This window comes from Phascolarctos cinereus, unplaced genomic scaffold (assembly GCF_003287225.1).
Source record: "Phascolarctos cinereus isolate Bilbo 61053 unplaced genomic scaffold, phaCin_HiC Scaffold_726;HRSCAF=1367, whole genome shotgun sequence".
Lineage (NCBI taxonomy): Eukaryota > Metazoa > Chordata > Mammalia > Diprotodontia > Phascolarctidae > Phascolarctos > Phascolarctos cinereus.
This window is the reverse complement of record NW_027556098.1, coordinates 418,264,223-418,278,150: the sequence shown is the minus strand read 5'-3', so window position 1 is coordinate 418,278,150 and position 13,928 is coordinate 418,264,223. Positions and strand designations below refer to the sequence as shown.

Here is a 13,928-nt window from a genome sequence, read left to right as displayed (position 1 = left end):
GAACGAAGAAGTCAAAGTCTAGAGAGACGAATAAAGGCCAGCCTGGGCGATGACTGAAACGGGGAATGGAGGAACAGAGCAATGACTCCCTGGGGGATGAGTGAATCACTCGGGGGAGGGTCCCGGGCAGGGCAGCAGAACCCCCGCCCACCGCTCACCTGGCAGAGCCGGACTGGCCCGGACCCCTCGGGGAGGCTCCTCGGGGCCACCACGTCCTCGCCCTCGGCGGCCGTCCAGACCCGGGCGCGCTCCCGCCGGGGCTCCGGGACCGGCCGGGCCCAGGGCTGCGCCGCCATGCCGAGCCCCAGGGCCCGGACGGCGGCGGGACAATGCCAGGAGTTCAGGAGCACAGGACCACTCCAGAGCTAGGCCCCGCCCACCAAAGCGGCCGCGCGGAGCTCGGGGCATCCCACAGCTTCCGGCTCGGGCGGGGCCACTTCCCATCATTCCCATCCGTTTCCCCATCTTTAACCTTCCAATGGTGAATTTAGGGTAGCCCGGCCCCGTGGCCTTCTGGGAAACGTAGTCCTCTGTCGGTGGCCCGGTGTTAACAATACACGAGTTCAAATGCAGTTTGACACTTACCAGCTGTGTCCATAGGCAAGTCCTTTAATCTCTCTCCTTCACTTTTACTATCTGCAAAGTGAAGATAATAATAGCATCTAGTGAGTTGTGATCTAATCATTCTGGAGAGCAATTTGGAACTATGCCCAAAGGGCTATAAAAAGATGCATACCCTTTGATCTAGCAATACCATTACTAGATCTATATCAAAAAGCATGAAAAAAAGAATGGAAAAAGAACTATCTGTGCCAAAATATTTACAGCAGCTCTTTTGGTGGTGGGTAAGAATTGGAAATTGAAACAATACCCATAAATTGGGGAATGGCAAAAGAAGATGTGGTAATATTCCATCACAATATTATGCTATAAGAAATGACAAGCAAGATGATTTCAGAAAAACCTGGAGAGACTTACATGAACTGATGCAAAGTGAAGTGAGCAGAACCAGGAGAACTTTGTACAGAGTAAAAGCAATATTCCAAACACTTGACACTACTATGTGACCCTGGGCAAGTCACTTAACCCCAATTGCCTAAAAAAAAAATACTGCCATCAGAGTAAAAGCAATATTGTTTGATGAAGAACTGTGAATGCCTTAGCTATTCTCAGTAATACAATGATCAAAGTAGCAAAGTAGATCTCAGAGGACTAATGATGAAGCATACTACCTGTCTCCAGAGAAAGAACCAATAGTGGAGGCAGCTAGGTGGCACTGTGGATAAAGCACCGGCCTTGGATTCAGAAGGGGACCTGAGTTCAAATATAGCCTCAGACACACAACACTTACTAGCTGTGTGACCGTGGGCAATTCACTTAACCCCACTGCCTTGCCAAAACACCCCCCCAAAACCTGATAGTTCTGAAGTGTGCTTTTTTCACTTTCTTTCCTGCTTTTTTTAAATTCTAGTTTTCTGCTACTTAATGACCAATATGGCATTTTACATGATTGCACATATATAACCTGTATCTGATTGCTTGCCATCTGAGAAAGAGAGGAGGGGGGAGGGAAGGAGAGGATAGAATTTAGAAGTCAAAACTTGAAAATAAATGTTAAAAAATGCTTTAATATAAAATTGGGTAAAATAAGTATATTAAATGAGAAATAAAGAACAACTGAGTAGTTTTTTAAAAAAACTCAACAACATCTAGCGCATAAATGCTATAATTGAAAAAAACCCAACCAACATTTATTAAACGCTTACTCTGTGCCAGGCAGTGTGGCAAGCACCAGGAATAGAAAAGGAGGCAAAAGAGACTCCAAGCCTTCAAGGATCCTACAATCTAATGGGGGAGACATCATACAAATATATATATGTAAATATATATACATATATATGTATAATATATGTATGTATTATATGTACATGTGTGTATACAAACACACACACAGACACACACACAAGCAAGCTATATACAAGATGAATAGGATATATTTACAAGAGGGAAGGCTTCCAGTACAAGGTGGGATTTTAGTGGGGACACAAAGGGAGCCAGGAAGGTCAGTAGTCAGAGAACAGAAGGGAGAGAATTCCAGCCATGGGGAACAGCTGGAGAAAATGTCCAGAGCTGAGATGGAGGGTCTTGTTCATGGAACAGCCAGGAGGCAAGGGTAGAAGATAGAAGAGTACCTGAAAAGTAAGGTGCACGAAGACTGAAAAGTCAGAAGGAAAAGGTTATGAAGTACCATGAATACTAACAACATATCTGATCTAAAATTGATAAGGAGCCACATGCGATTATTCATTGAGAGAAAGTGTGTGAAATAACCAAGGCAATATTTTAGAAAGATCACTTTAGGGACTGAATAGAAAATGGACCCACGTGGAGACAGACAGTACAAGAAAGAAAAAAAAAAAGAAAAAGTAAACAAACAAACAAAAAAAGCAGCCAACATGACCATAGCTTAGGCATGAGGTGAAAAGGATCTAGGTTAGGGTAGTAGCAATACCAGAGAAGGGAAACAGGTATATTATACATATGGTATTAGGATGAAGCAGACACCACACCACATAATGAAAAAGGAGGGAAGTGGTGGCAGTGCAAACTGGTGGAAAAACCAGGGTAAATCCTACACTGTGAGAGTGAATGGCTAGAAGAATGATGTTGTTATCTACAATAATGGGAAAGGGAAGGAGTTCACAGGGAAAAATAAAGATTTCTGTTTCGTACATTTCTCTACATGCTGAGTTTAAGAGGTATGTAGGATATTTAGGATGTATACAGGGCAATAGGATGAGGATACAGGAAATGGGTATACAGGATGCTTAGGTTCAGATGTCCCAAAGTCAGTTGAAGAAAAAAGAGTTCGGGAAGCTGGGCACAGAGTGGCAGGAAGCCCGAGTCACCGAGCGACGTCAGCGCTTCCACCAGTTCTTCCATGAGGGCGTCGAGCAGCATGGCTGCTTGGGTGGCGGAGCAAGGCAAAGGCAGAGTGGGCTGGGGACTCTGAGCTCCGAGGCTCTGGAATAGGCCTGAGGGAGGACCCGGCGTCCAGCCACAAACTGCAGGTGGAGGCAGGCTGGGCAGCGAGGGAGCGGCCAGGCGAGGCCAGGGAGCGATCCCAACAGGGAGACAGGGAGGGAGCCGAGCAACTTCTCTTCAGTCTGTCACCCCTGGACTGTGTACTCCAGCCCCGGCTGGCCCTCTTATACAGGGACCCAGGGCAAGGGCGGAGCCACAGCTGATTGGCGGGAGCCTCTGAACTCCTCCCTCCTCCTAATGCTCCCGGACGCTGGGCAAGGAGAACACGAGAGAGCGCAAAGAGCTGGAATAAACCACAGCGTTTCCAGGACAGAGATGGAATCTGCTGAAAAACGGGGACCCAGGCCCATGAAAGTTGAAAAACATGAAGAAGGTAGAGAGAAGAACTTCACGGAGGAATACGTTCTTCTACCAAACTGTCCTCGTCAGTTCCTCCTCTAGGACCTGGAAGCAATCCTCAGAACGCTTAGTCTTCCTAGCGGAAAACGAAGAACAAAAGAAAACACTGACCCAGCAAAACTCAAACAGAAAACCAGAAATCAAAAAAGAAAAAAAAAGAACTCGTGAAACAAACAAACAAAAAATAAAAGAAGAGAAACATAAAACCAAACCGAAAAGAAAAACAAAAGGAAACAAACAGTCACGATCGTACATCTGCAGCAGAGTGGTCCTAGGGAAGAGCTTGCACCTCCTGATAAAAGTGAGGAGAAACCACAAAATGCTTTTAACAATCATCAAGGTAAAGAGGCAGCGGTTGGGGAGGAAAAGCTTCTTTGGATACCACATCTGCAGATCGGCCTCTTTCTAGCACCTGAAAGAAATGGTCAGAACCCTTGGTCTCCCTATGTTAAAAGGAACAAAGAACGGGAAAAACTGACTCCAGAAGTTGAAAACAGCAAAAGGGTGAGTAAGAAACCCTCAGAAAAGGAACAGCAAAATCCAACAAGGAGATGGCCTTTGGCCCAATGAACAGGCTTGAATGGGGGAAAAGAGGCTGGAGACAAAGAGGTCGTGCCACAGAAGGTGAGAGAGAGGACAGGAGAAGTGGAAAAAAACTCAGAGTGGACCAGGGTAGGAGCTGGAATCTCCGGAAAAATGAGAAAGTGCACTCCCCGAAAAGGTTGAAAAAGAAGAAGAAGGTAAGGCCAAGAGCATCGTGGAGGAAAATCTTCTTTTGGACCAAACACGTGGTGATCAGCTCCTCCTTCGAAGACCTGGAAGACATCGTCAGAACGCTTGGATCCTCCTACATTCAAAGCAAAAGGAAACACTAACTCCAGAAAGAGTAAAACAGAAAAACGTTTAGTAAGAAAGCCTCAGAAAAACAAACCAAAATGCAGCAAGAGTTGCAGGGAGATGGACATTGGCCCTGTAAACAGGCTTGAATGGGGAAAAGAAAAGGTGAAGTGCAAGTCCCGCAAAGGTTTAAAACCTTGAAGAAGGTAGGGAGAAGAACTTGAGGGAGAAATACCTTCTTTAGGAGCAAACCGGTCCTGATCAGCTCCTCCCTCTAGCACCTGGAAGAAATTCTCAGAGTGCGTAGTCTTCTTAGTGTAAAAAGAAAAACAAAAAGGAAACACTGACCCCACACAAACTCCAACACAAAACGAGAAACTACAAAATCCGCCAAGAAAAAAAGAAGGCAAAAAAGGAAGGAAGGAGACACTAAACTAAGATCAAAAACTAAAAGGAAAACGGAAACAAACCAATCATCATCCTCCATCTGCAGAACCGGAGTGGTCCGAGGGAAGAGCTTGCATCTCCTGAAAAAAATGAGGAGAAGCCCACAAAATGCTTTTACAAATCAACAAGGTAAGGAGACAGGGGTTGGGGAGGAAAAGCTTCCGTTGGAAAACCCCCCTCCTGATCAGCCTCTCCTTCTAGGAAGTGGAAGAAATCCGCAGAATGCTTGGGTCTTCCTAGGTTGAAAACAAAACCAAAGAAAACAACAGAAAAGAAAGAAAGAAACTAGTCACCCCAGAAAAAGCAGGTGCTAAAGGATGGATTGGGCATGTGGCCATGCGTGGAGACTTGGAAGTCTTGGAGCCCCGGTCTGAGGCTAGGAGGCTCGGTTGCTTTGCACAATGGCCCAGCCCTGGGGGCTTTGGAGCGCGTCCAAAAAGCCTTGCAGGCAGCGCAATGAGTGCAGGATGTGCGTCTGGTTCATGGCCCGCAGGACGTTGGCAAGGCTGGAGAGGTGCGCCAGGCTTTGGCGGAGGAGCAGGTGGCTTGGCAACATGGAGGGGTCAGTGTAAAGTTGGGCGAGGGCGTCCTCGTCACCGGGCGGGTTCTGGAACAAGAAGCCTTCGTCGTCTAGCTGCTGGAGCCGGTCGAGCAGGACACCCGGCTGGGCCTGGGCCAGAGTGCTGCAAGCCTGGGCGAGCAGCAGGCAGAGCTCGTGGTCAGAGTTGGCCCTTAGCTGTCCTAGGGCCAGGCTGCTGCAGAGGCTGTGCAGAGTTGTGTACAGGAGGAAAAAGTCCAGGTCGAGGACGGAAGCCCAGAGATTGAGCAGAAGCTGCAGGCCTCGGGGGCCCTGCCCGACGTGCAGCCAACCCTCCCAGGCCGAGACGTCGTGCAGCACCTGAGTAGCCATCTCGGGGAACTCGTGCTGGAGCTCGGCCAGCTGGGCACAGAGTGGCAGGAAGCCCGAGTCACCGAGCGACGTCAGCGCTTCCACCAGTTCTTCCATGAGGGCGTCGAGCAGCATGGCTGCTTGGGTGGCGGAGCAAGGCAAAGGCAGAGTGGGCTGGGGACTCTGAGCTCCGAGGCTCTGGAATAGGCCTGAGGGAGGACCCGGCGTCCAGCCACAAACTGCAGGTGGAGGCAGGCTGGGCAGCGAGGGAGCGGCCAGGCGAGGCCAGGGAGCGATCCCAACAGGGAGACAGGGAGGGAGCCGAGCAACTTCTCTTCAGTCTGTCACCCCTGGGACTGTGTACTCCAGCCCCCGGCTGGCCCTCTTATACAGGGACCCAGGGCCGCAAGGGCGGAGCCACAGCTGATTGGCGGGAGCCTCTGAACTCCTCCCCTCCTCCTAATGCTCCCGGACGCTGGGCAAGGAGAACACGAGAGAGCGCAAAGAGCTGGAATAAACCACAGCGTTTCCAGGACAGAGATGGAATCTGCTGAAAAACGGGGACCCCAGGCCCCATGAAAGTTGAAAAACATGAAGAAGGTAGAGAGAAGAACTTCACGGAGGAATACGTTCTTTACTACCAAACCTGTCCTCGTCAGTTCCTCCCTCTAGGACCTGGAAGCAATCCTCAGAACGCTTAGTCTTCCTAGCGGAAAACGAAGAACAAAAAGAAAACACTGACCCAGCAAAACTCAAACAGAAAACCAGAAATCAAAAAAGAAAAAAAAAAAGAACTCGTGAAACAAACAAACAAAAAATAAAAGAAGAGAAACATAAAACCAAAACCGAAAAGAAAAAACAAAAGGAAAACAGTCACGATCGTACATCTGCACAGCCAGAGTGGTCCTAGGGAAGAGCTTGCACCTCCTGATAAAAGTGAGGAGAAACCCACAAAATGCTTTTAACAATCATCAAGGTAAAGAGGCAGCGGTTGGGGAGGAAAAGCTTCCTTTGGATACCACATCTGCAGATCGGCCTCTCCTTCTAGCACCTGAAAGAAATGGTCAGAACCCTTGGGTCTCCCTATGTTAAAAGGAACAAAGAACGGGAAAAACTGACTCCAGAAGTTGAAAACAGCAAAAGGGTGAGTAAGAAACCCTCAGAAAAGGAACAGCAAAATCCAACAAGGAGATGGCCTTTGGCCCAATGAACAGGCTTGAATGGGGGAAAAGAGGCTGGAGACAAAGAGGTCGTGCCACAGAAGGTGAGACGGGGGGGGCGCGGAGAGAGAGAGAATGAGAGAGAGAGAGAGAGAGAGAGAGAGAGAGAGAGAGAGAGAGAGAGAGAGAGAAGGAGGGAGAGAGAGAGACCGAAAGAGAGAGGGGGAAAAGAGAGAGAAGAGAGAGAGAGAGAGAGAGAGAGAGAGAGAGAGAGAGAGAGAGAGAGAGAGAGACAGAGAGAGACAGAGAGACAGAGAGAACAGAGAGAGACAGAGATTGAGAGAGAGAACAGGAGAAATGGGAAAAAAAAACCCAGAGTGGACCGGGTAAGAGATGGAATCTCCTGAAAAATGATAAAATGCACTCACCGCAAATATTGAAAAAGAAGAAGACGGTAAGGCCAACAGCATCGTGGAGGAAAACCTTCTTTTGCACCAAATACGTTGATCAGTTCCTCCCTTGAAAACCTGGAAGAAATCGTCAGAATGCTTTCATATTCCTATATTCAAAGCAAAAGGAAACACTAACTTCAGAAAGAGTAAAGCAGAAAAACATTTCTTAAGAGACCCAGAGTAAAAGAAAAGAAAATCCCACAAGACCTTCAGAGAGTTCGGTGTGGACCTTAAGAGAATGCCTGAATGTGGGAAAAAGAGGTTGGAGTGAAAGAGTTCGAGGCACACTAGGAGAGAGAGAGAGAGAAAGAGAGAGAGAGAGACACTTCTTAAAATATCTTCGTTAATTTGACCGTTTGATTTTCCACCCCAGGTTGTTTAATATATTTGTAATATTTTTCTGGTTTTTGTATTTTTATAGAAATCGTCGTAAAACTTAGAACCAGAATAGGATTAAATACTCAGTCCTCGGGCATGACACTCAAGAATTCCCTTCAGAATCATGTAAATTCGTTATTTATATGTATCAATTATGAAACTTTGGCGCTTTGTAGCTATGCTATCATCCCACCCACATTTGTCTCTTTTTTCCCCCAAAAATTTCTTTGAAGAGAGTGTGAAGTGGTTTGTTTTGAGAGAAATGATAATCTCCCGTATTTAATAACTAATTATTGAATTATGCCCAGTTTTTTGCCCCCTTTTCTACTTCCTCATCCAGAAATTAATTAGTTTTGGAAAAGTTTCTAAGACTTACTCAGTGTATCGATGTAATCAAAGACTGAAGAAATTCTAGATGTAGACTAATGGCTTTATTCCTACTCATTTTCTTCACTCAGACCAGATTATACTTTTTGTTGTACAGGTGATATGGAAATTTAAAAGTCTCTTTGACCAAGACTTTGGTGGCCTAAATCACTACCATCCCAAGCACCCTCCTCTCATTATGATATTCATTCTTTGTTGTTACTTGTTAACCAATTAGAGTTCATTTTTATGTGCACCCCTTTTTCGAAAGACTTTATAAACAACAAAGTTTCAACAGTGTCTCTGTCTTTGCTATTGTGAGGACAATAAACCTGCTTGATTGAGTGTTTTCTAGACATAGTTAATAAGATTGATTTTAATTTACCATAAAGTCTGTCTCTAGGAAATTTTCAGTCATCACAGCTAAAATATACATATGTCTATAATATTTCCTGATGAACCTATCATTAGGTAGCATAAAAAATAGAATTTGTAGTACACGATCTTTTCATGTTGAACTCATTTTACATCTCTTTAAGCTAAGTTTTTTTTTCTAAGTGTGAATAATAGAATTTGATTGACACTCAGGTGCTAGAATTTTCCTGGAGACTAACATCACGGTTTATCGTTCTGTAGCTTTCTGATTCAGTCAGTTTCCCCTTGAGGAAGATATTTGCATTTACCTTAAGATTAAATACAATGATTCCAAGTTGGAGAATGATTAGGAATATGAAATAAAGTAAGAGTGACAGGACAAGCCATAAAGTCAGTTGAGGCACATGATAATTATTAATTTTGTCCTGAAGCCATCAATCCATTTGGAGAAGCTAGATGTTTTGTTACTATCTCTTGACTTCTCTTGGGCATTATATGCCTTAACAATGCTCTTCACTTTCCATGTTAATGATTTATCTCCTTCGTGGAAAAACTATACTTTCTCCCATCAGGGGATATTGACATAATTTCATTTCTTTCAGATTCCCTTAATCAGGAAATAACATGCAAAATCATAGAGACTGCCCTAAAGTGAGACATTTTTGTGGAAAAGTCATCCAAGGAAAGATTCACAAACTATGACCTGTGGGATTCCAAGCTGGGAGGAGACTGAGAATGTCATGTTGGGTGGGGTAGGCAAAAGGATAGATGGGAGAAAAAATACAGGCAAATGACAGTCACTCAGGAATGTCAGATGCTTTCAAGAAGTTTGAGTCTGGGGTCAGTTTCTTTTGTACAACAGGTGGATGCTGCCAGGAAAACTCTCCATAGACATGGTACACATGGTGAGTGCTTCAGACCTTTTTCAGACTTGGCGAAAAGTGATGGAATCTCCTCAGATAAAAACCCTTACAAGTATAATAAAGGCAAGAAGATATGTTTTGATTCAGACCTTATTCAATATCATCAAAAACATAATGGCAAGAAACAATATGAATATAACAAATGTGAAAAAGCCTTCAACCATGGAAAATATCTTGCAGAACATAAGAGAATTGGTACAGGAGAGAAGCACTTTAAATATAATAAATATGGGTAAGCCTTTAGCAGCCATTCATCATTCAAGAAGCATCAGAGAATTCACACTAGAAAGAAACCATATGCCATGTGAATGTAATGAACGTGGGAGAGTTTTCAGTCACGGGGAGTATTTTACTGAACATTAGAGGATTCATACAGGAGAGAAACCCTTTGAATGTAATGAATGTGTAATGAACTCCTTCCTTAGAAAACGTCATAGAATTCAAACTGGAGGGAAACCCTTTAAATGCAACAAAAGTGGGAAAGCCTTCAGCAAAAATTCATCACTTATGAAACATCAGAGAATACATACAGGACAGAAAACTTTTCAGTGTATTTAAAGTAGAAAAGATTTCCGCAAAAAGGAACATTTCATTCAGCATAAGGGAATTCATAAGGGAGAAAAACCCTAGGAGTGTAATTAGTGTGGGGAAACCTGCAAGAGCTGTTCATCTATTAATACAAACTAGATAATTTACAGTGGGCAAAATCCTATGAATGTAGCCTTTCAGATTTAGTTCATTCCTCATTATGCTTTCTGGACATCATGTCAAAAATTAATTATAGATGTGTAATAATATGGGAGAAGTTCCATTTAGACCTGTGTGATCTGAGCTATTGTTGTTTACGAATTTTTTTAAAGATAAAATGACCCTAACTCCTTTTACAGCCCTCTTTCCTATAATATACATTGCTTGGAGAGTTGTTTTAATCAGTAAAGTATTATAATATCTGAGAATTTAGGTTTCAAAAAATATTTTTAGTAACTCACTATGATTTTTTTTAACAAAATAGTTTAATTTTATTGAATTTTTAAAGCATAGGTATAAAAGATGGAGCACTGAATGAAGATTACTAAAAGGCAACTAGCTATCACAGTGGATAGAGTGCTGGGCCTGCAGTCAGGAAGTCCTGTGTTCAAATCTAGCACCAGACATTTCCTAGCAAGTCACTTAATCTCTGTCTGTCTCAATTTCCTTGTCTATAAAATGGGGATAATAATGGCATGTAACTCAGGGTGTTTATGACGTTAAAATGAGGTAATATTTGAAAAGCATTCCTTGAGCCTTAAAGCACTATAGAAATGCTAGCTATTGTTGTTGTTTTTATTGTTTAGGGCAGGGTGATCTTTTCAATGGAGACTAACTGAAAGCTCCTCCAAGATGTAAATTAACTCTAACTGGGCCTGGGTAGGTCTATTTTCTACCCACGAGCTATTGGGGTTGGGATAAATTTGGAGTTAGTCAGATCTGGAACTAACCTTAAAAAAACCATCCAAAGCAAATGGCTAATCAGGAGACAGAAGTTGGGAGGTTGAACAAGGATTAGATTAGAAGTATTTTTTCTTCCTGATGAAGGCAAAGTTGGAGAATTCTGACTAAAACTAGCCTCAGAAATTATGATGATCTGTATTCTTAAGCACAGCTGACTCAGTAAATGAGATCTGGATGATGGGAAGTATTGTGTTAGCTGCTGGGCTACAACAGATCCAGATCACCTTCAAGAATGCCTCAACCTTCTCACAGGGAGGTTGCCCTTGTATTTCATGTTTCTGTTCTTCACTACACCTATTTTCTTTTTTAAATGATATTTCATTTTTCTCCCAATTACACTAACACAACTTAAACATTTTTTAAAGTTTTGAGTTGCAAATTTTATCCTTCCTTCCCCTTTCCCCTCCCTTTTCCCTTCCCTGAGATGATAAACAATCCAAAATAGGTTATAGATGTGCAGTCGTGGAAAACATTACCATATTATTCATTTTATATACGAAGGCATGAATAAAAAAGAAAAAAAAAAGGAAGTGAAAAATAGTATGCTTCTGTCTATATTCAGACAACATGAGTTCTTTGTCTGGAGGCAGATAGCTTGTTTCATCATGAGTCCTTTGGGATTGTCTTGGATACTTGTATTGCTGAGTCATTCACAGTTCTTCATTGAGTAATATTACTCTGTTTACAATGTTCTTCTGGTTCTGCTCACTTCACTTTGCATCAGTTCACTTTGCATCAGTTCATGTGAGTCTTTCCATGTTTTTCTGAAATCATCTTGTTTCTCATTTCTTATAGCACAATAATATTCCATCACAATAATATACCATTGTTCAGTCATTCCTCAATTGATGAGCATCACCTTGATTTCCAATTCTTAGCCATCACAAAAAAGCTGCTAGAAACATTTTTGTACAAAGTGATCCTTTCCTCATTTTCCAAATCTCTTTGGGACACCCACTTAGCAGTGATATTGTTGGGTCAAATGATATGCACAGTTTTATAGCCCTTTGGGCATAGTTCCAAATTGCTCTCTAGAATGGTTGGATCAGTTCACAACTCTGTCAACAGTGCATTAGTATCCCAGTTTTCCCATATCCCCCTCCAAAATTTATCATTTTCCTTTTTTTTCCATATTAGCCACTCTGGTAGGTGTAAGGTGGTACCTCAGACTTGTTTTAATTTGCATTTCTTTAATCAATAGTGATTAATAGCATCTTTTTTCATATGGATATAGATAACTTTGATTTTTTTTTGTCTGAAAACTGCCTGTTCATATCCTTTGATCACTTGTCAATTGGGAAATGATCTGCATTCTTATAAATTTGACTCAGTTCTCTATATATTTGAGAAATGAGGACTTTGTCAGAGACATTTGTTGCAAATTTTCCTCCCACTTTTTCACTTCCATTTTTAGTACTGGTTGCATCTCCACACCCATTTTTTCATTCTTAATATGATTTTATTTTTCCAATTACATGTAAAGACAATTTTCAGCATTTATTTTTTGAACGATTTTGAGTTCTAAATTTTTCTCCCTCTCTTTTTTCCTCCCTCTCCCTAAGACGGGAAGCAATCTGAGATAGGTTGTATATGTGCAATAATGTAAAAACATATTTCCACATTAGTCATGTTGTGAGAGAAGAAATAGAAGGAAAGGGAAAAAAAACAAACACAAAAAAGTAAAAATAGCATGTTTTGATCTGCATTTAGACTTCAACAGTTCATTTTCTGGATGTGGATACCATTTTCCTTCATGAGTCTTTTGGAATTGTCTTGGATCATTTTATTGCTGAAAAGAGCTAAGTCAATCATGATTGATAATCACACAGTGTTACTGTTGCTGTATACAATGTTCTCCTGGTTCCGATCATTTCATTCAGCATCATTTAATGTCAGTCTTTCCTGAAATCCTTTTCTGAAACCCACCTGCTCATCATTTTTTATAGCACAATAATATTCCATTACATTCCTATACCACAGCTTGTTCAACCATTCCCCAATTGATGGGCGTTCCTTCAATTTCCAATTCTTTGCCACCACAAAAAGGGCTGCTATAAATATTTGTGCACATGTAGGTCCTTTTCCCTTTTTCATGATATCTTTGGGATACAGACCTAGAAGTGGTGTTGCTGGATCAAAGGGTTTACACAGTTTGATTGCCCTTTAGGCATAGTTCAAAATTGCTTTCAAGAATGGTTGGATCAGGTCACAACTCCACCAACAATGCATTAAGGTCCTAATTTTCCCACATCTCCTCCAGCATTTATTTTTTTCTGTGATATTAGCCAATCTGATAAGTGTGAAGGATAACCTCACATTTTCTAGAATGTTACAGAATTTTCTAGAGTGCTCCTTATAAGGACCATTGCTGTTGTATGGCATAACCTAACATTCTTCTAATGGTTATTTTATATTTTAACACCCACCCACCATTCCCAAAACCTATTCCTTAGGTCCCGAAAGATATATAACAATGTTATTTCTGCTTGCTGATTCAACCTTTTTGTACCATTCCCACCTGCCAACACCTTTGCAAACCAAGTACAAAATTCCAGCCACCATGAAACAGCCACAATGATTTAGTGCTCCAACAAAAAAACCCAAACAACATCAGTGTCACATTTGTTTTGTAGCATTTTGTAGCACTGTGCTCTCCTCTCCTATTTTCCTCAATTTATGGGCTTAGCATATACTTTGTAGGATATCTCACTGGCAGCATAACTGCTGGGACCAATGCTATACTTTTAACTTTGACTCATTTCCCAATATGGATTTTCTTCCTGATTTTGGAAAAATGTAAACTTGAACCTACAAAATCTGAGACTGTTGGATAAATGATGTTCTGCCCCCAATCAGTGAGAATCTGTTGCCTGTCCCCTGTAGCAACCCATTCTAGGCAATCCTTGTGATGTTATAAATGCCCTGCTTACTGCAATACAGGAGTTAGCTTTGTGAGACATCAAGCCACAGACTCTGTAATCTCCAATTTCCACAATAGGATAGCAATCTAATATACAGTTCATGATGCCTAGGGCACAGGTAATGTTAAGACAGAGTATGCCTCTTTCCCAAGGAAAATATCTGCCAAGAGTAGGTTGTCTTTTCTTTAATTCGTGCTCATCTTTTAAATTCCAAGAGTCTTTCTTGATCCCTCCTTTAAGTAACA

General features: G+C 42.3%; 1 protein-coding gene across 1 annotated transcript in view; it reads right to left on the bottom strand.

Annotated features, from left to right (window-relative positions):
- LOC110219752 (uncharacterized) overlaps window positions 1-379 on the bottom strand; it is a 45,375-nt gene extending 44,996 nt beyond the window's left edge. Inside the window, exon 1 of the mRNA XM_078145951.1 lies at window positions 159-379. Within this exon, the coding sequence (XP_078002077.1) occupies window positions 159-296 (138 nt within the window). The 5' untranslated portion in view covers window positions 297-379. The remainder of the gene's footprint in view (window positions 1-158) is intronic.
- Between the last annotated feature and the right edge of the window lie 13,549 nt (window positions 380-13,928).